Source organism: Ruditapes philippinarum, unplaced genomic scaffold (assembly GCF_026571515.1).
Source record: "Ruditapes philippinarum isolate M1 unplaced genomic scaffold, ASM2657151v2 ctg828_1_1_1_1, whole genome shotgun sequence".
Lineage (NCBI taxonomy): Eukaryota > Metazoa > Mollusca > Bivalvia > Venerida > Veneridae > Ruditapes > Ruditapes philippinarum.
The window spans coordinates 87,525-107,970 of NW_026852744.1; the positions used below are offsets into that span (position 1 = coordinate 87,525).

The window sequence follows — 20,446 nt, forward strand, 5'->3', positions numbered from 1 at the left end:
TGTCCTTCCAGTAACAAATGTTTTATGCCACCTTCTCAAAATTGTCCATATTGTTTTTGTTTTTTCTTTGTTGCTCTTCAATAAAAGTGCCAGTGGTTAAACTTCGTTGGGTACTTCTCGCACTTAAATTGATATGTCTTGTTTTGTGTCTTGCACGTGCAATTCCTCCAGTACAACTTGCCTGCACAGTTTATTTGACAAGTTAACGGACATTTCGGTTACGAGACGTCACTTTGTATTTTGAACCTTACATACATAAACATTGTCTTCAGTACCACTTGCCTGTACAGTTGAAAATGTTTAAAGCTATATATGAATTAAAACAAATATTGTTTGAATTTTGAAAAAGAATACTTCCAAAATGTTAGTGTATTTTATTAAAAGCGAATGATGCACACAGGAAAATGCTGCTACACTGTTAAAACCCTTCTTAAAATAGCAACAATAATACTTTGTTTCAGGAGATTTTAATCTGTTTACATACACTATTAATGTGTGATAATGAATCCTTATAACACTTTTGAGAATCGCTCATAAGATTATGAAAAATGTACTATTACTTTAAATGAATTTTATAAAAATTGTTGTAACCCTTTTATCATGATAATACCTTTCATATGTCTATAATAATTACCTTGAATACATAATACATCTTTTTCCTTGTCTGTACAGTTAAAAGTAAAATTGCTTCATATGTCTATTATTTGTACCCTAAAAAGATGATTCCTTAAGAGGAAATTATTTTCTTCTCAAAATAGTGTTCAACTAATTTAAAACTAAAACAGTTTTGTATTTTTTGCTCGTCAGTTTTGAGGATATTAACATCTCAGCGACATCCTGCCTATGTTTATTAAATATTTTCAGATCTAAATATTAACAAATGCATTTTCTCTTTCCATATTTGTTTTTATTTATTAAAAGTTAATGAAGTTGTACCGTTTTCGACAAGTAACCAATCCCACCTTATCCAGTCTCTCTATTTGTACAGAAATATCATATTTCTTGAAATTAGCAGGGTCTTCTTTTATTTTATGCATTTATATAATTCTCCCAAAGATATATTAATCGGAAATGATGCTATAGGAGCGGTCAGTGTTAACCTTGTTCTTACAAACTAGTGTCTGACATATTTTATTCATATATTTAAGTAAAAATTTAATTAATTGTATGAAACTAGATCTAGATAGACTAGCAAGGTCAAATTCCATCAATATAAAATTAATTTAAACATGTTTGCTTTGTATTCCTTAAAAGGACAGGATTGACTTTGTACGCTTAAAATTACACGATTGATTTTTTATTTCTTCAAATGACATTATTGATTTTGTACTCCTTTAAAGGACACAATTAACATTGTACACCTTAACCTGAAACAATTGACTTTGCATTGCTTCAAATACATAAATTGAATTTGTACTCCTTCAAATGACATGATTGGCTTTGTACTCCTTAAATGACATGATTGAATAGGTTTTTACCTTGCATCTAAAAAAGATACATAATTATTAATATTTTAACGGCTGAATTTGCGTTAGAATTCTTTGAACTAAATAAACATGTGATGAGACAACTTTGAATTTATAATATAATCAAGTACAAAATGCTTTTAAAAAATAAATAAATGTAACAGTTTTTAAGAAAAGGAAGTTTATTGCGTTTGATACAAAGTACGCTATATGCACATTTTCAACTAATTATAAACAAGCAACTCAAAAAATAGAAAGAAAAAAAATATTTTGTTAATACAAAATATTATTGATACATGAAATTTACATAGTACATATAAATGTATCTATCTTTAAGTAATTTGCTGTCCTGTTTTCAGACAACTTTTGGTTGTAAAGCCATCTCAACTCCATCAATTGAGGTCTCAAACAATTCAATGAACTTTTGAAAATAATCATAAGATATGAAAAAAGGCATCAAATGCTTAACCCGAAACATTATAGAGCTGTATTGACCTAACTGTTACTATTCTAACAGAATTTAAAATGCGACATTCCAGAAACTAGTGAAACTGAACCAGGAAGTAAGAGGTTTTCTGGGAAAGAGGCATTTTACTTTAAATTTATAGATATACGAGCCAAGACAATTGTTTACATCAATTACCTTTTCCTTACCATTTTGTTCTAAAATAACTTTACACGTCGGGAATTTGACATTTTTCTAATTTCCAGGATATGATATAAATGTTTTACAATTCTTTAATACCTATTTGATGCTCACACTGTCGGAAAACTACAGTTATCTTGTGCCGTAAAATGGCAAGTTTATTGCAGCAGTTTCTTAAGTCTGCACATTATTTTTATTATTTTGCCGCCATTTTGCAATGCAATTACTGGAAAAGTGTAAAGTGTCTCACGCACGAGTTTAAATCACGTGGACGCGGAGACATATTCCCGATCAGTTGCAGTTTTCTTTAAAGCTTAAAAATTGATTGTTTTAGTTGAAATATTAAATGAAATGTAGAAGAAATAACTTTACTGGCGAAACCGAATCACATTTCGACGCAAAGAACAAGTTTGAGATATTGAGATGCGTATTATTTTATTTATTCATTTATTTATTTATTTATTTATATTTTTGTAAGATTATTAAATTATAGCATAGTTTTTCAAACCCAACAACACCCCGTCAATTACAAACACATTAAACATAAAACACCTTAACTGTCATTGAGTTTCAACTTATTTATTCAATTTGACGTGACATCGCTTTCTTAAGCAATTAATAATTTAATCGTTATAGAAACCATTTTAATTGTCATTTGTCATTCTAGATATCAGTTATTTCCGCATGATAACACACCAATCACAATGTATTTTGTGCGATAGGATGGGTGACATGTAATTGAAATTGACTTATCTCTTAACTAACTTAATTCGTGTAATTAAGTTACCCTGCTTTGAATTTAGAACAGCTCATTCGAAACTTTATTGAAAACAAAATTTGAGCAGCCTTGTAAGACTGCAATAACGTGCAGGTTGGTCTCACTCAAAATTGGCATCATAGGATGATCGTTTTCAATTTCAGCAGAGTTTGTACACATGTAAGTCGTATTAATAAATGTGCAGGTTGGCCTCACTCAAAATTGGCATCAAAAGCTAATCACTTTCAATTTCATCAGAGTAAGTATAAGTCGTATTAATAATTTGTAAGATATAATTCGAAAGATATTTAGACGGTGGGAACCAGATTTCCAAACTACTTAGATTTAATTTATTTCTTGATGCTTTAGTACATACAAAAACATTGCAAACAACGTACATATTAAAAAGTATGATTCGGTGTCCCATGAATAATTGTATCTAAGTATTCCTGCATTTTTCTGGAATGTCAGTGTCAGAAAGTTTCAATATTTGGCACCTTTTAGACTCACCTTTAAAATAAGAAGAATGCGATTTATTATTTATCAACTTATTTTTTTTTCGGAATATATTTTTGAAAACGGCGATTTAAGTGACTATTAAAAATATTGTATTCCAGCTTTGTATCATTATGATGAACGGCAATGAAGATTTTTTGTTCGGCATTTTATGTATTCTCCTCTTTATAGCTCCTTAATTAAAAAATGTCATACAAAAGGTGTTTTTTAAAAGCGAATTCATAATGTGCGAAATACCGCTTAAGCTCAGTTTAAACAGGAATGGATTGTTTTGTTAGGGTACGTTTACATACAATAATCACAAAGTCTCGTTTCTGTTATAAATGTGACTCTTTTATAAAACTTCTTTCGAAAGATATAATCACAAGCGTATGGTATGCAAAAAGAAACGTATACTTCTTTTTTAATGTAAAGTCATTTTTTTTTGCCAGTCAACTTACGTTTGTTTATGTAATATTCACTTGGGTTGAGTATATAGAATGGTCAAAATAACAAAATTACTATACATTTAGGATATATAGTGTCATTCGTGTATATAGTTGAATATTTCATTTTATCTAAGACGGTAAATTGTATGGCACTTCCTTATTTCCGAAAATATCAGCCAAATTTCGCTTCTACAGGAAACGAATTTTACACAGTAAAATAAGAACATGGCTAGACGTCATGCTCATATAATTCGCCAATTCAAAGTTTGATCCATCTAAACTGTCATCAACCATCTATTATGTATTTCTGAAATAAACTTATTGAGAATTATCGTGCCGACTGACATGAGAATACTTGTAAATAACAAGATAAAAGGAGAGGTCTTTTCTCAAAATGAACAAGATCTGACTGTGCGTTTCAAGAATGTATCTATTCATTTACAACTTTAGATATTCTGCTCACAAAGATCCCCAAATGATGAGAACTTGCTATCAGAATTTGTAGTAACAGACAAATTATTCGCTTGTACATCGCACAAATAACGAAGCCAAAGAAAAAAAGTTAAAGATCAAACACTTGGTTTTATTCAGAGGTTAGCATTATGTTTATCTTGTTTGATTTCTTAAAAAAAAATTATATATTTTTTATATTTCTTACTAGATGATTTCCACGAAACTTACGAGGAATACATTATACATTAATCCAGCATTGTTGTTTTTTGTCTTTTCATTACATAAAGAGAATATTGATCAAGTCGTCATTATATTGACTTTGATCTTATTGTCATGAATCAGGCTATTAGTAAGACAAGACATCATTACTAAAGTTATCTATTGAAATCGTACATTTCAATATCATCGCTTCCAAACTCTCCAATTATGCTAACCGGGACATCTTGATATAACAGAATTTTATGCATTGATTCATGTCCTTGTAAAGGGTTTCTTTCTTTATATAAGTTTCTAATGGCATTTGTGTGTTTCAACCAAAAAGAATCATGTAAAGGTCGGTACGAAGGAGATTTTGTTTTCATCCTATTGTCCTCGGCTGTTTATTATTCTTCTGACATTCTACATGTATAAAATAAAAAAAATTCTTCGCTTGAAAGTGTCACTGTGAAAATGTTGTTTCAAATGATTTGTAAGCCATAAATTGAACATACATTTATATAGTTTCATAAATTATGTTATCCTTTACATAAGATGTTGTTTGATGGCTATTTAATTATTTATTCCTACATCTTGTTTCGATTTGTGAAGTTTTATGATGTACCATCATACCATGATACCTTGCTATAATCAATTAATAAATCAATTATCGATCTATCAATCAGTCGATCAATCAGTCAATCAATCAATTAATCAATATCAACCAATCCTTACAACATTTTTCATTTTTAGATTATATAAAAACCGCAGGATGTATTTGGCCATATATCTGAAAAGGATATTGCATAATGCGTTGTCAAAATAATGCAATAATATCTAAATGCTTTGTATAATTCTTACACCGTTGATATATGTATTCAACATGTTTTCTTTGCTGTCTGACTATCAATGCACATATCGACATTACCTTAAAATAAGTTCTATATGTCAAAGTTCTGTATTTAAATGGTATAAAAAGACCACGTTTGTTAATTGGAAGATGCTTTGTAAGTGTCAATACATAGAGTTATTTATTGGATGATTCTCAATATAATACAGGAAGCCTATTTTAAGAGCTATTAACAATTTGTTTAGTTGTTGTTATAAACCTGTTTATTGTGCAAGCATTTTTGTATTGTTTGTCTTATCTAACAGGAAATACATATGCATGGAAAGCATTAGATGTAAATTACACGGACAACATTTTAATACACAATGGGAAATTTTTGCGGATGATAAATTGATTAATAAAGTCCTTGCTTAAAAGAATGATAAGTCAATGCCAATTATAGTGACTAAATGCTAGGAAAAATGTTTTTATATATTACTATATTTCAAAAAGGTTTATTTCAGGAATTATATTTTACATTTTATTTTACAATTTACATTGTTATCTTATAATGTTGATTAGATTAAACTTGCTAGTTGCATCTCTTATGCCCACAGGCAACGGGCCTTCTAGCAGGTGCCCTCATGCACCTATTTCTTTAGCTAAAGTTAGTTTTCGAATCAAACGATATTTTAGCAGAGGGGTAGTTTAACAACACGTTTAATTGATTGACAGATTCTTGCATATGTAATATGTGTGATGGTGCAGAACGGATCAAAACGTATAATGACATGAAAACAATGAAACATTTTCTAAACTTAGTTTTTAAGATGTAAGACAAATAATAACATACGTTTATTTACCCATTAACGACTTGATTGTATACATTAGTAATACAAATACTTTTCTTGTTGTTGTTGTGTGTTTGTTTTTGTTGTTTTTTGGGATTATACTTGGGTTATTCGCCCCGTAATATGTATGAGAGAGTCGTGGTCAGACCCTTCATACCGTAAAATATCTATAAATGTTTATTACATTGTAATATTTACTTAATACTTATTTACTAAATAATATAAAGTTAAGTATAAATGTCACCGATTGAAAATTCCTTTCAAATCTCTCATCATTATTTGTTTAAGCAAGCATTCTATACGATGTTTAATTAGCATATCAAACAGCTTAATGTATCAAAAAAATTGTCAACAATGATCACATCACTGACTTGTATCCAATACTAACTTGTTATTGTCCATGTTTAACTGTACACCGGCGATTTATGTTGCTTAATTTGATGTCACTAGATTTTTTCTTTCTTTCACTATAAAACTGATTAGATATAATCCTCCTCCGTGATTGAACGCTGAACAAATAAGACATTATACATACGTTGGAACTATGTTCTTTTATAAACGTATGATTAGCAAAACTTCATTAATTTCTACAAGAACAATGAAAGTTAGTAGGAACAACATTTTTTTTTTGTTAGGATCCATGAGGGCTGTTGCACATTTTTATTGTCCTTCATGTACAGAATCAATCAAACCGAGTTTGAAATTTTATTCTATTTTGTTGTGATAGGTGCGTCCGAGGGATCATCTTTTTTCCACATGTTTATCTGTGTCGTACTGACTTGTACGAGTAAAAGATGCCCATCAAATGTCTTGAAATAAAGAAATTGGATAAATGTTGGTATAAGCCAAACGATTTCTAACCACAAATAAATCGTAAAGTTTGATTTTAGGAAGATTTAGGCGGGGGTGGGGGAGCAATCGATTGGTTATTTACAAGTGTTTCAAAAGATGCACGGATGGCAAAGGCTAACGTTAACCGCAAACTTATGCTTATCATATGATGTATATTTCAGTCACAAACCACATCGTAAAAGTTTTTCCTAAATTATTGTGGTTAGTCTGGTTGTCGACATTTAACCAATTTTATCATATAGTCTGAAGGTTTTAGAACGCTATAACAGCATAAATAAATAAGTTCACAATGTATCAAATATGTTATCTTGGACGTAAAATGGCTAATTTATTGCAAACATATTGTATGTCTGCATATTGTGTATAGGATTTGTATGGCCAATGTAATTATTATGATGAGTGTGAGTGTTACGAAGAAATTCATTTCAAAAGAAACATGTTTGTTATATGACTTTTACAGAGGCAAAAATCACAATCTATATCATTTTTTCTGACTTTGTGAACGTCATTAATGGTATTTTATTTGTAAAATGAGAAAAAAACAACAGATATAATTCTTTTGATTTACTTTGATTTTTTTAAATATTTTTTTATTACATGGTAATATTCTAAAAACATGAATTAAAATTTTTAGCATTGCATACTCCCCTCCATCCTTTAGAAAGATGTTACGCTTTATCATGACCTCAATAAATTGTTTTGCCTAAATCTTATTCTTTGTATCTAAATGGACGGTTGTATGTCTTTGTGTTTTGAAAACATGACAAGGAAAAGAACATGTGTCCTTTTTATTGTTCCGCATGACACATTTTCTAACTTTTACCACAGGATACAATTTTAAAATTTTTAGGTTTTCTTTTATTCCCCAGGACACATTTTAATTTTTACGTTTTCTGTCTGAAAACGACTATATGTGTTGCCAATCAATATGATTATAGTGAAACTAAAAGGAATATAATATTCTACTTAATATACTAGCTTTATAAAGCCCATGCCCAAACTCCCCCACAAAACAACAACAACAACAACAACAAAAACAACAAAAAAACAACAAAAAAACAAACAACAAAAAACAACAACATGAAAACCTTGCAACTCAATTCAATTCAAATTCAAAATCAACATCTGATATATATTTTCTTAACTTCCATCAACTGGCTATAATATCCTTCAGACAGAATTTAAGAATTCAATTCTCTGTGCTGACAGACATGGGAATTCTGATAAATGGTAAAATGCAAAGTTCTCTCTTTAAAGAAGACAACACACATCCCTTCAATTTTCTAACATTAAGGTACAAACAACAATATGCCGCTTATTTATACAAATAGACTAAAGTGGTTTTGGCGTCGTTATTCGTTAAGCCAGATGCTTCACACAAGTTGAGAATTACCAAATAAGGAATATAATTTTAGATATATTTGACAAATTTCACTTTAAAACGTATATCAATATCAATTACTATACGAGGAATAAACACTATGTTTATTCTTAGCGAAGCAATTTGAATTTATTTTCCAAAGCATGAAATTTTGCGCTGGTCAAAAATAATCTTGAAAAAAAAAATGTCAGTTTTGCCAATGACCATAAAAAACCAAAATCTGATATTTAATGTAAAAGAAATGTTCATGAATACAATTCAGGTTCTTCTTAATAGCTCTTAACATCATAAACCCAAAAGCAATGTAGCACATTTAATAAAAATCTAACAGCAATTTATTAAAATAGTGATAGCTTATTAATTTCTTTCAAATATTATCTGTCCAAACGTAATGTTTGACGTTGCTATTTTTTTAATAATATGGTCGCATGCAAATTTTCTCATTGACTCGAATCAATTCATCATCTTTTTTGTATCCGCTTGCATTTAAAGCTTTCATTTGTTATTTAAATTATGATAAATGGATGTGCATGTCTGAATTACTTATTACTTTCTTTTATAATAATTGTTCTCAACTCTTACTGCTAATGAACAAGCAATTAGATATTGAGTAAACTACAATTGCCTTATTAAATGTTGTAACAAAATATCATCAATTTCCTTGTGTTGTGTGATGTAAGTACTCAAATGTGATCTATGAATCACAAAATAAAACGGCAACGTAACTGTGTATACATCATTTTAAACAATGTATTGTTTCCATATTCAAAAAAGCAAAAGGCAAACTGATTCTATGTTCTTTTTAGAAAAAATAATGAAAATTAAAAACAAGCAAAATCAGTTAAAAAGAAATGTCCGCTTATCCTATAATTTAACATTTCGTAACAAATTGTTACTTTTAGGCAGGTGTTGGAAAAAAAGTAACTACATTTGTTTTGAAAAAACAGTTGCATAATCAGACAAGTCCTTAAAACAAACAAATAAGAAGCAAATAGGATTAACAATAAATAATCAAACCAAGCTTGAAAACTTTTTGAATGTTCTTAAGATTCTTATTTTTCTCTATTCTAGTTATTTCTTTCATATTAGTGGTCACAAAGCTTCTAAATGTGACAGATAATCCGAAAAAAAATCTTTCTACATACTGCACAAACTGTCTTTTATTTCTTTTGTTTCGTTTTTTTTTATTAACAAATGTGTTTTATTTAGAAAACGACAACAAAAAAGTAAAAAAGGTGCATTATCTCGCGTAATGACACATATAGTTATTCTGCCTATTATGATGACATTTTCCGAACAATCAAGCGTCATGTTTCTACCTAACATCAATCAATACAGTATACAGTTTTCGTCGTAACCAATCCAACCTCAACATATTTAATAATTCAATTTACCCACAATCACATCCCAAATTGGGATCGTAAATAATTTTGCTGATATAATATCTTGCGTATGATGTGCCTTAGAAGTTGTTATTGACAATCAAAATCAACATCATGAGATGTGACAAAACATAAAGGTCTGATATCAGTTTTCTATTACAAGTTGGCACTTATGTGAAAATAGAGAGAAACGAAATCAAAAATTATCTTTTATTTGCATTTTATTTTAGATAATGGAACTTCAAACTTCAACAATGGTGGCAGTGTTTGTAGCATGTATGGTGGTGACACAATCTTTAGCAATACCGATATCTTCGGCAGATGACGGGGTAAGTACAATAAAATATTTAAAATTAATATCATAAGGTAGAGAAAAAGGAAATCATTTTTATTCCCACGTAAACTTTGTCGTATACATTAATTTTATCTTCTACAATTTGCCTCATCGCGTAAACATATGGTAATACATATGAATTGTTTTCTGTCCTTGCAGATGATTCGGCACTTCATTTTTCATGTATGTGAATCTTAAAATCTATCAATTTTAACATTTCTCATTGGTTTGATTACTCTTTATTCCTGATTGAATACTATGTCATTCCCCTTATGATATGATGCCCGCTTTGATATATTATCGCATAAGAACACGTCTGCACGTGTTTTAATCTACATTAAACACCATCTAATTATAGTGAGTTGTCGTGAACGGTAGCTTGCATTTATAAATACCATCAATGAGAGGCTTAGTGTTGAAGCCTTTATAGTTGTTATTGTTCATAATGATGCTTTATGAAACTTGTTAATAGATCTTTGGACTTTTCATTTATTTTACTTTCGTCATTGTAGACATCATTATCAGCGGATAAAAGACCGAAATACATGGAAACAAGAGACCTCAAGGATATGTTGATGTATGCGTTGGAGGAGGTATGTACACATTGATGCATTATTTCTATTAAATACATTTAGATGCCATTGTGTCACTAACCTTCTCTCATTTTGATTTTGTTTGATAAGTATGATTTAGTATTATCAGTTTTTTCTAGTGCTTGTTTGAATCTGTAAATATCTATGAGTGATCATGTATATATCATGCCGCTAGTTATAAGGATCAGAATGCTAAAAAAAGGGTTCCATTGCTTTCTTGTGTTATCCTAGGTACTTCGTTGCATAACTTGGTCAATTCTCATGTTTGTATTTTATTGAAGTATTCTGTTTTTGTATAAATACGGCATGTTTGTTACCATTGTATGTACTGTGATACCAAAATAAATTTAAATATCTATATTTAACTGTTACATTTTTAAAGAGATTGTGTTTAAATGTCATATGAATTACCAAATGTTTTTGTTGGCATTGTATTGATATTTTGTTTGTACTCTGTCAAATTCCAAAAACTGTAGACAAGTGCTTCCTTGGTAACATAAATTATATAAGTTCATATCAAGGTTGTTATTGGTAAATGCCGCTCACGTTTTTGTAGTGCGTACCAATTAACGAAGTATCATTTTGCTCTTTATCATACCATACCATTACCTCCCTCCACGATCATTCTGCTCAGCCAAATTAAGCAAATGTTTTCCATGGGGACACCTCCACAATTATACCGTCTCATTTAGCAGTCTATAAGTAAATGCATATTTCTCGCATACCTTGTTTACTTTATCCATTTTCTTCTTGTGTTTTAAATCTATACTAATCCACTGCTTTACAATTATTTGAAGACAAGAAATCAAAATGTCAAAGGCCATAGACTACTAACTAAATGATCTTTTAGTTTAAATCTTTAAAGAAAGGTTATTATGTAAAAGAAATTAACAGGCAAAATGTAACAAAAAAGAAAAACGACACCCTTCGGAGCACACAAAACGGTAAAATAGAAAATGTTGCAGGCTCGGTTCTTATGCTCCCTGAAAAATTTTGGGGGAGCATATAGTCGCCGCCTTGTCCGTCTGTCCGGTTTTCTTGTCCGGGACATAATTTTGACACAACAAGAGTAATCAACATGAAACTTTGCAGATAGATAAATCTCATTGAGTAAGTTTGCAGTGCACAAGAACCGTAACTCGTTCTTCCCTAATTTTGGAGTTATTGCCCTTTGTTCATTTTGACATTTTGAACTTTGTCCGGGACATTACTCTAAAATTATAAGAGATATCAACATGAAACTGTGTAGGTAGATAGGTTTCATTAGGTAGAAGTGCAGTGCTAAAGAATCATAACTCTACATTGCCTTATTTTGAAGTTATTGTCCTTTGTTTATTTTAAGTTTTGACTTTTGTCCGGGGCATAACAGGTAGATAAATCACGTTGGATAGAACTGCAATGCTAAAGCACATAAACACAGCCTTGTCTCATTTTGGAGTTATTGTCTTTTGTTCATTTTTACACTTTGAATTTTACCTGGGACATAACTCTGAAACTGTAAGAGATATCATCACGAATCTTTAAAGATAGATAGATCTCGTTGAATAGAACTGCAGTGCAAAAAAACATAATCTGCCTTGCCTAATTTTGAAGTTTTTGCCTTTTCGTCATTTTTTATACTTTCCTGTGTCTAAAACCTTCTCGGGGAGCAACACCCGGTTCAACCGATTCTTGTTTATTTAGGCTGTTTATAGACGGTAGTGCTATTCGAAAGCAACCTTCCACGCCTCTAAAGCTTTACTTGGCATAAATCTAAGATTTGTGTTTATATCATCTGTGCATGAGAGAATGGAAACTATTTATGAGGAATGTTATAGCAATGTCGGTTTATTGCATGAACAGAACTGGCAGCACATGTACCATATTTAAACGATTTTTTTGCAATATTTTCGCGCTCTTCTCATAAATAAATTCATTAGGTTAATTGGTCAAGACAAGTTGCGTGAAGATGAACCAATTAAATCTGCAAATCCCATGACACCACCAACAATGAGTGGCATATGAGGAATATCAAATTTACCTGATCCTTTAAAAGAAATTTTTACGCAATATAGCGTCAGTAAGGAAATTTCCAATTAATATTTATAATTGATAAAATGAGATTGTCAGCTTTTAAGTCGAGTAATTGAGAATAATACGAGTCACTAGATTAATTTAAAGTGAATAAAGTGACTGAAGGTTAGCTTATAAGACATTGAATTGATGACCTTTTCGAAAAAAATAACAACAGCAACGCACCTAGTTGCTGTTGGATGACAATTGAAAAATCGATCCGTCTGTAGTATTGTAAAGTAAACATAGACTAACAAAATTCACAGCATGTCGGGTTGACTGAGTCATTATTAAGGTTCAAGCGAAAAGTTTTGAAATTTAAACATTCATAATATTGAAAGAGAATAACATAATTAAATGCTAACATATTTTAATGTTGACTTCTGATTGAGCCGGTGCTAGGGGGCTTTGACGGTAGCTTGCACTTTCCAGTACCGTTCATGGACAGGCTCAATCAAACCGAGCCTGCAACATTTTCAACTTTGCCGTGTTGGGCTTTCTTAAGGGATTCTGTTTGTATCTATATTATTTTGATATCAATTTTATTTTTTTGCTATCAATTTTATAAGTGGAGTTTGATAACGGCCGCCCATGTCTATTTAGACTGATTATATTAACATAAATCAACTACAAAAATTTAATGATCTTGCCACTCTTTTAAGCTACATTTAAAAAATACTTCAAATGAAGATTATACAAAAAGTAGTACATTGTACTTTCCTGTAAAAGAAACAATTCTAAAAAATTTCATGTATCTTGAACATTAACTTGAAACTGAGCAATTTTCATCTCAGTGCTAATCAAAGTATTGTTGTTTTAATTAATATCGTATCAATTAATATCGTATTAATATCGTTTAGATAGCTTGCTTGTTATGATTATCATATTTCGTACACATCGATAATGCCATTCGCAATTTTAATTATATCCTTACTTCAGTAAAACGTAGTTATTTCTATTTTTTTCAAAAAGGAGCTTCGTGTCAGCAAGATTATTAAACCAAAGAAGAAATTATTGTAAGGCTAATGTAATGAGCATAAGCAATTAAAATTTATTTTTATAATATTTTTGCTATTATGTTTAGGTAATATATTCAACGCTGGAAAACTACAATTTCTTTATATCCAGCTCCGACTACTGATTTGTTGCTTTGAGGTAGCTTTACATCTAAAGAACTTGTTAAAAAAACCATTTTGGGACAAAATAAGCGATTTCCTTAGAAGATTTAAACGATTTTAGGTTATTAAAGCACCCTTAATATTAGATAGAGAAAATGTTTTGAGGATAATCGATTGATGTCTGAAGAAGCGCAAGGAAAGGATATATTTTAGGAAACCTTAATTGCAAATTCAAAACATGTTTCAGATGTGGCTTCGGTAAATTTGAAAACTGTTACAAAAGATGGTTTGTATGTACTTAAAATTTTCTCAAATGTCTTCAAACAAACTGCGACTGTTACCAGGCAATGTTCGTAAGATTGCAGACATATGACGTTATTTGTAACCTAAATTAATGTTATTACAGGAACACAATTATGAACCAATTAAAATGTTTAGAAGTAATTACTGCAATCTTTTATGATTAAATAGTACGACAATGATATGTATTGATAACTAAATTCTGGATTATTTTCAGCTCATTGCTGAGGGAAAAGTGAATCCGAATGTCCTTTTGGAATCAGAAGACACAATGATTGAAAACAAAACAGAGAAAAGAGGTCGCCATCTTGGAATATGTTTACGCGTTTCACCATCTGGTTCTTATATCCCGAGACCATGCTGGAGACGAGAAGGTAACGAAGGTTTTGATATGTCTCAATGTCTCTCCTAAATATGCTTATTTCAATGTTCAATCGATTTGCTGTTCAGTAGATTGACATTGGATACTATTTTATCCTAATTAAAGGAAGTGTCGATTGGTTTTATCTGTTTCATGAAAAGCTTGTTTTTTGGGGCGTCCGTGGCCGAGTGGTTAAGGTCGTTGACTTCATCACCGCTATGGGCTCAAATTCCGACAGGGACTATGGATTCTTTCATGTGAGGAAATTATCTAAATAGCTGACGGAACGTATATGATTCTACTCAGGTGGCCGTTCGTGCCTGAAATAATGCAAGGAAGGTCACCTGAGGTCTACCTCCAATAGTAATGCTGGAACGTCGGCATATGACAGTGTCGGTGTGACTTAAACCCCAAACAAACAAACTTGTTTTTGAAAGCAAATAATTATGATTGGAAATCATTGGTTTGAATTTTACTTGAAACGTTTCATTAACTTCTGAGGAATGTTTGAATGCATTTATCTCTATGTGTATAACTATCTATACATTACTCATGCATTTCATGGAGACACGAAAAAAAATCGTATTGTAATGTACTAGCTGCATTTAAGATTTAAGAGTATAAAATCTGCTTTATGTAATTATATGCGGGACAAAATTAGGAATATTTAAAGCATTAGTATAATAGATATTCTTTGTAAAGCATGAATCGTATACATAAGAAACATTATAAAAACATTGCATGTTTCAACTTTTTTGCAGCATAAGGGTAAGACAGAGTTCCCTAGATAGAACATTTTCTACACTTAAACAAATCCCACTTATTTGAAATATTTTAGATGTTGGAATATGTTTCATACTGTTTTACATTTTCATTAAGTGCATTTCGCATGTTTTGTCAATCGAAGCACATTTCATTATTTCAATACATTCTGGTAAATGTTTGTTTTCTTTAATTGCTCGTAACTTACTTACAGTTGCATTCAAGGAATTAGCTGTGTATGATGAAATATTACTGTGAAAGGTTTATTGTTTGTATTATTTGATTTGGTTATTCAAATAGTTTTATTTTGTTTTGGAATATAAATATTCACTCTTTTGAAACGTTATCGTTTCGTAGACATGGCATCGTAATTTTATTTGTATTTCAAACACCTTCAATACATTTATTTGATTTGTTTGGACACTCACTATCTTATTAACAATGTACTGTCAATGACTTGTAAAGGAGCATTCACATGTGAATCTTTCCGCAAACAACGTTTTGCTTATCTTAAAATCAGATAGAATTCCTATTCTTATCTAAAAAATTGAAATATTTTCGGCATAAAAATATGTTGTAATCCTTAATAACCAGTAATTAAAGCTGAAAACATTTTTATGATGTCGTCAATAAATGTGTTCACATCAATTTAAATTAAAAAAAAAAACAACAGAACAAATAAATTCTCTAAAGAAATGTATTTCTTACGAGTTAACAAAAGGTGTGATCAAAATAATTTTATTTGCCGGCATCAAAATAGTAATGTTTATTAGTAGACAAACATTTTTCCTTATTTTACAAATGAGACAATTACTGCTCAACATGTACATGAGTAAAGTGTGAGACACACTTTAGTGCCTTGGTTGTTTTATTGATCAAGCTATTCAATTTCCTTTATTATGTTGGAGTGCTTGAGTTAAATGAAAGGTAAAACTCGAAGTGACTTTTTGCAAACTAATAAATAATTTCCATGCTTAACTTCAAAGTAAGTTGAAACTATCGGTTACTTTTGTTATTATTTTCACAAAATTACAAATTCCCTTTATGCTTGAGTTAAAAGTATGGTGAACAGCATTGTAAAGTTTGCTATTGATTTAACATACAACTTCCTTTTATGATTTTAAACTATCTGAACTATGTATAACGAGAACAAATAAAATTAAACAATGGTTAATAGATATGTAACTGTTTATTCTACATATTTTATCACTTTAAGTGCGTTTTATTCATTTGATTTAAGAATTATTATTCTTGAATTGCTTCAAATTCATCGTTTCAACTGTAGTTTTTGTACCGACAGGATCATCACATTTATGGTGGAAATGAAAAGTGTTGGTGAGTCGACACTATCTATAAAACCGATATGGAATGCAAACGCTATCTCATTACAGTTCATATCTCATTTATACATCTAATACCTGATATTCTATTTCCTTACTTTTCTTTTTCTACTCAGTGTAAACTTAATCTTAGAATAGATATACATAATCAATCATCGTATGCTGCGATATATCTTTTGCCTTATCATGATATAATCTTTGGTTTATAGTATAGTCTGCTCTGTAGTATAAGGCGATAGTTAAATCGTTTTGCATACAACTCTAAAATACACAATATAGTATCATGCATTCATACATTCTCATAAATTATATCTTGTAAAATATCAACTTCATTGTTCAGTCCTCTTTTTGTTGTCGAATTTCCGTTGAAATTTAGGCATAAGTAAATCTTAATGCACACAATCGATAAAGTAATGACTAAAGAAACATAATTAATCATTAACCTGAAGCTATCAAATAAAATTAAATTTAGTACCAAAACAAAAAGTGTTTGAAAATATTGAATTTCCTTTACAATTTACAGTCGTTTACAGGATAATGAGTTGTTTTAAGTATAATTTGAACGCCTTATGTATTTCAATAAATATTCTCAAGGATCCCTTCGAAGAGTTATATGTAATTTCTAATATATATGTTTTATTATCTCAAATGTGATTGTAACGCAAAATTGTTTTGATACGTTCTAAAGATATCTTTATATAAAGACTGTGAACAAAAATATTAATAAATGATACAATATTGCCAACTATGTATCTTTAAAAAAAGACAAACATTTTGTTTCTTATATTCTCTAGTACAAAAATGGTCATAGATTGTCTTTCATATATACAAATGTATATGAGAGATATATGAATATCTACAGTTTACTCCCATATACTTTGACATATTTTTTACTACAAGTTTTAAGAAAAGATTTACCATTATTTAAAGTAGCAATTTGACATGGAAATCAAAACTTTAAAAATATTCCACTTCAACGAAAACCATTTACTTTGACATAGTGTCCTGACAGTATATATAATGGCTTTGTGTGTCTAACCCCCAAACACTTATTTTATAATGTATTTTCAGATAATACTTATTCAATAGCTATTTAAAGGTCCACAAATGATACAAATGAATGATGAATTAATTAATCAACAAATGAATGAAATAAATGAAGGAAGGAATAAATAAATAAATAAATAAATAAATAAATATATGAATAAATTTATTAATTAATTATTTAATAAATAAATAAAGTGATGGTCGGATGAAGAAGTGAATGAATATAGTAATACATTTAATAAGTTCGAAGACCTGTGAAGTAATTGTTACATTTGGAAGAGTAAAATTTGTTTTATGTTGATAATCTGATCAGTTGATTTATATCAATCTTAATCTTGGCTATAATGCATGTATAACGATACTGAAAACCTAACAGCTTTCTATTCATTTCATTTCGATGGATAATTTGTAAATCTTACTCAGGCGTTTCTGTTTAATTAAATTGCACTTAACTGAATAAACTTTTGTCTAATGTATAATCAGAAGATGATAGTCGTGAAGCATAATGTAAGATAAAAACTCGTGCACTGAACTTTTTCGATAAAATTTCTTTCTTTCCTTTAGAGTTTCCTTTAGAGTAGATAATGAATGGTATTACTTTATCACTTTGCATGAATTATTCTTCTCTCTTCAGTGTATGTCAGTTACTACAAATATGCATGTTTTTAATTTTACTATAACTATGTTTTATCAACGCGGTTCACTTTTGGTGAAATGATTCCCAAATCAAGTGTCGGTAACATGTTTTCACGATTGCCGACCAGTAGCCATTCAAAATTTCTAAAGTATGTTGTATGTCTTTTCAGCGTTGTGAGTAAACTTCTTTATCAGAGTTGTAACTGTCAATTATAAAAAAAGTTTCGCCAATAGTTCCCAAATTTGGTTCAACTGGGTAATTTCTTTTACTTTGGTAATCTGTCATAATCTATGAAGTCTATATTTTATGTATGCAAAAAAAAAAAAATTCTTTATTTCAAGAGAGCATAATTTTATTTCTTGTTTAACATTTTGTTTATTTCTATCTTTTTCAGGACGACTTAGAAGATAAATAAAAAACATGTGTAAAAGACATTGGCACTTAAATTTTCTTATCATGAAGGTTTACACATTGATGGCATAATGGAATTTCTTTTGTTTTTATGAACCAACTGAACATGCATAGCATCAAATGGAATAAAAAAACAACCGTAAATGGAAATGGAAGGATCGTGACTAATGTTGTATTTTTTCCACTCTATTCATTAAAATCGTCATAATTTCTCTTTGTCATATTGACATTATTTACAAAAGACACGATATATTAAAACATATCAGCTTTTTGTTCCATGCTCCTCATAAATTATTTGTTAAGGGAATGCAGACTAATACTTATTTACAAAATGTTGTATAACAATTATTTCGTTGGATTGAAAAGGAAATTTTTTTTTAAATTTTTTTCTTTGCTTTTTAAAAATAAATATGTTATTGAATATATAAAAAAAACTAATATCGATATCGTCATGATGATTAATCAGATTATAGACTTTAAAACAAACGAATATCGAATGCTTTTTGTCATGTCTTAATAAAAAATCATCTCGAGGAATTATAATTTTACTATCATTTGTATTACAAAGTTCTATAAATGTATTTTATATATGTACATGTTTTGCTCTCGTGCATGTCTACTAATATATAAATATAAAATAAAAATCACTTCAGGTTTAGAATATCCTAATAAATTGAACCACTTGTGTTTTATTTTTATATAGAGTTTTAGGTCCTTTTCACTCATTAATACGTTTGGATATCTTATGAAGTTAAAACCAGTGTATAAATATACACTGTATTATAAAATTTGATGCATAAAAAATGTTAACTTTTATATTTAAAACATAATGTTTTAATTTTACATAAACAGGTAACTTGATTAGTGAAAAATAAAAAAAATGTAATTTAAATGTAACTGAAGAAAATTCAATTTACTATATAACTTATTTGATTACTTTACATAAGAGACGTTAAGCTTAGTTTCACTTGTCATTTATTTGGAAAGATCACGTATTTCATTAAATTGTATTCTGTATTTTTACATTTCACGCACATTACACTGTGTCATAGAATGGTCGCAAATAAAGAAGAAGTATAAAGCAGAGTTTTTGTCATTGAAGTGAATATCAGTGTCTTGCTATAGTTAATTAACATTGTTCCTAAATATCCAGAATATTGTCTCGTCAACGAATATGCCATTTAAAAATGTATCTCTGATTATGTGTTTATAAACTTGAAACTTGCGAGGAAAATTATTGTTGCGTTTCGTCCTTTATGACACATTTTTTAAAAACCATTCAAGTTATCCAATGAATTATAGAATTCATGAACCATAATATACATCAGTCAGTAGATAATCCAATCATTAACCCATGTGCTTTGCTTCTCATCTTTGCAATGAAGCCCATGTTACAAATTTAGTTCATTAAAACAAGTGTTCAATTTTAAGTATTAAACTAAAGTACCAAGCTCTTGGTTACATAAGCTGATACAAATATACGAATGCGGTAAATGATGTATATGAATCACAAAGCATGTAGAAAAAAAACTCTCTTGCCTTTATGTATAATCATAACAATTATAATTTTAATTTAATTGTAAAACACTTAGCTTAAATAATCATAAAAACACTTAATATACATTTAAGCAATGGGTATAGTAAGATAAAAGCATAATTTTAATAGAACTATACATTTTTATTCACTCTTCCTTAACTAATACATTGACCAAAAGAATATTAATATTTGCTTCAA

General features: G+C 29.5%; 1 protein-coding gene across 3 annotated transcripts in view; it reads left to right on the forward strand.

Moving 5' to 3' along the window:
* Positions 1–19,797, forward strand: part of LOC132723132 (uncharacterized) — a 58,592-nt gene extending 38,795 nt beyond the window's left edge. Inside the window, exons 2-6 of one of the 3 annotated variants that reach the window (XM_060707808.1) lie at positions 9,987–10,085; positions 10,603–10,683; positions 14,371–14,527; positions 16,577–16,611; positions 18,695–19,797. In XM_060707808.1, coding sequence (XP_060563791.1) covers positions 9,990–10,085; positions 10,603–10,683; positions 14,371–14,527; positions 16,577–16,602 — 360 coding nt within the window. In that variant the 5' untranslated portion in view covers positions 9,987–9,989 and the 3' untranslated portion in view covers positions 16,603–16,611; positions 18,695–19,797. Of the gene's footprint in view, positions 1–9,986; positions 10,086–10,602; positions 10,684–14,370; positions 14,528–15,275; positions 15,984–16,576; positions 16,612–18,694 lie in introns of those variants that run through there. The other 2 variants (XM_060707815.1, XM_060707823.1) reach the window with 2 other exon arrangements.
* Positions 19,798–20,446: the final 649 nt, after the last annotated feature.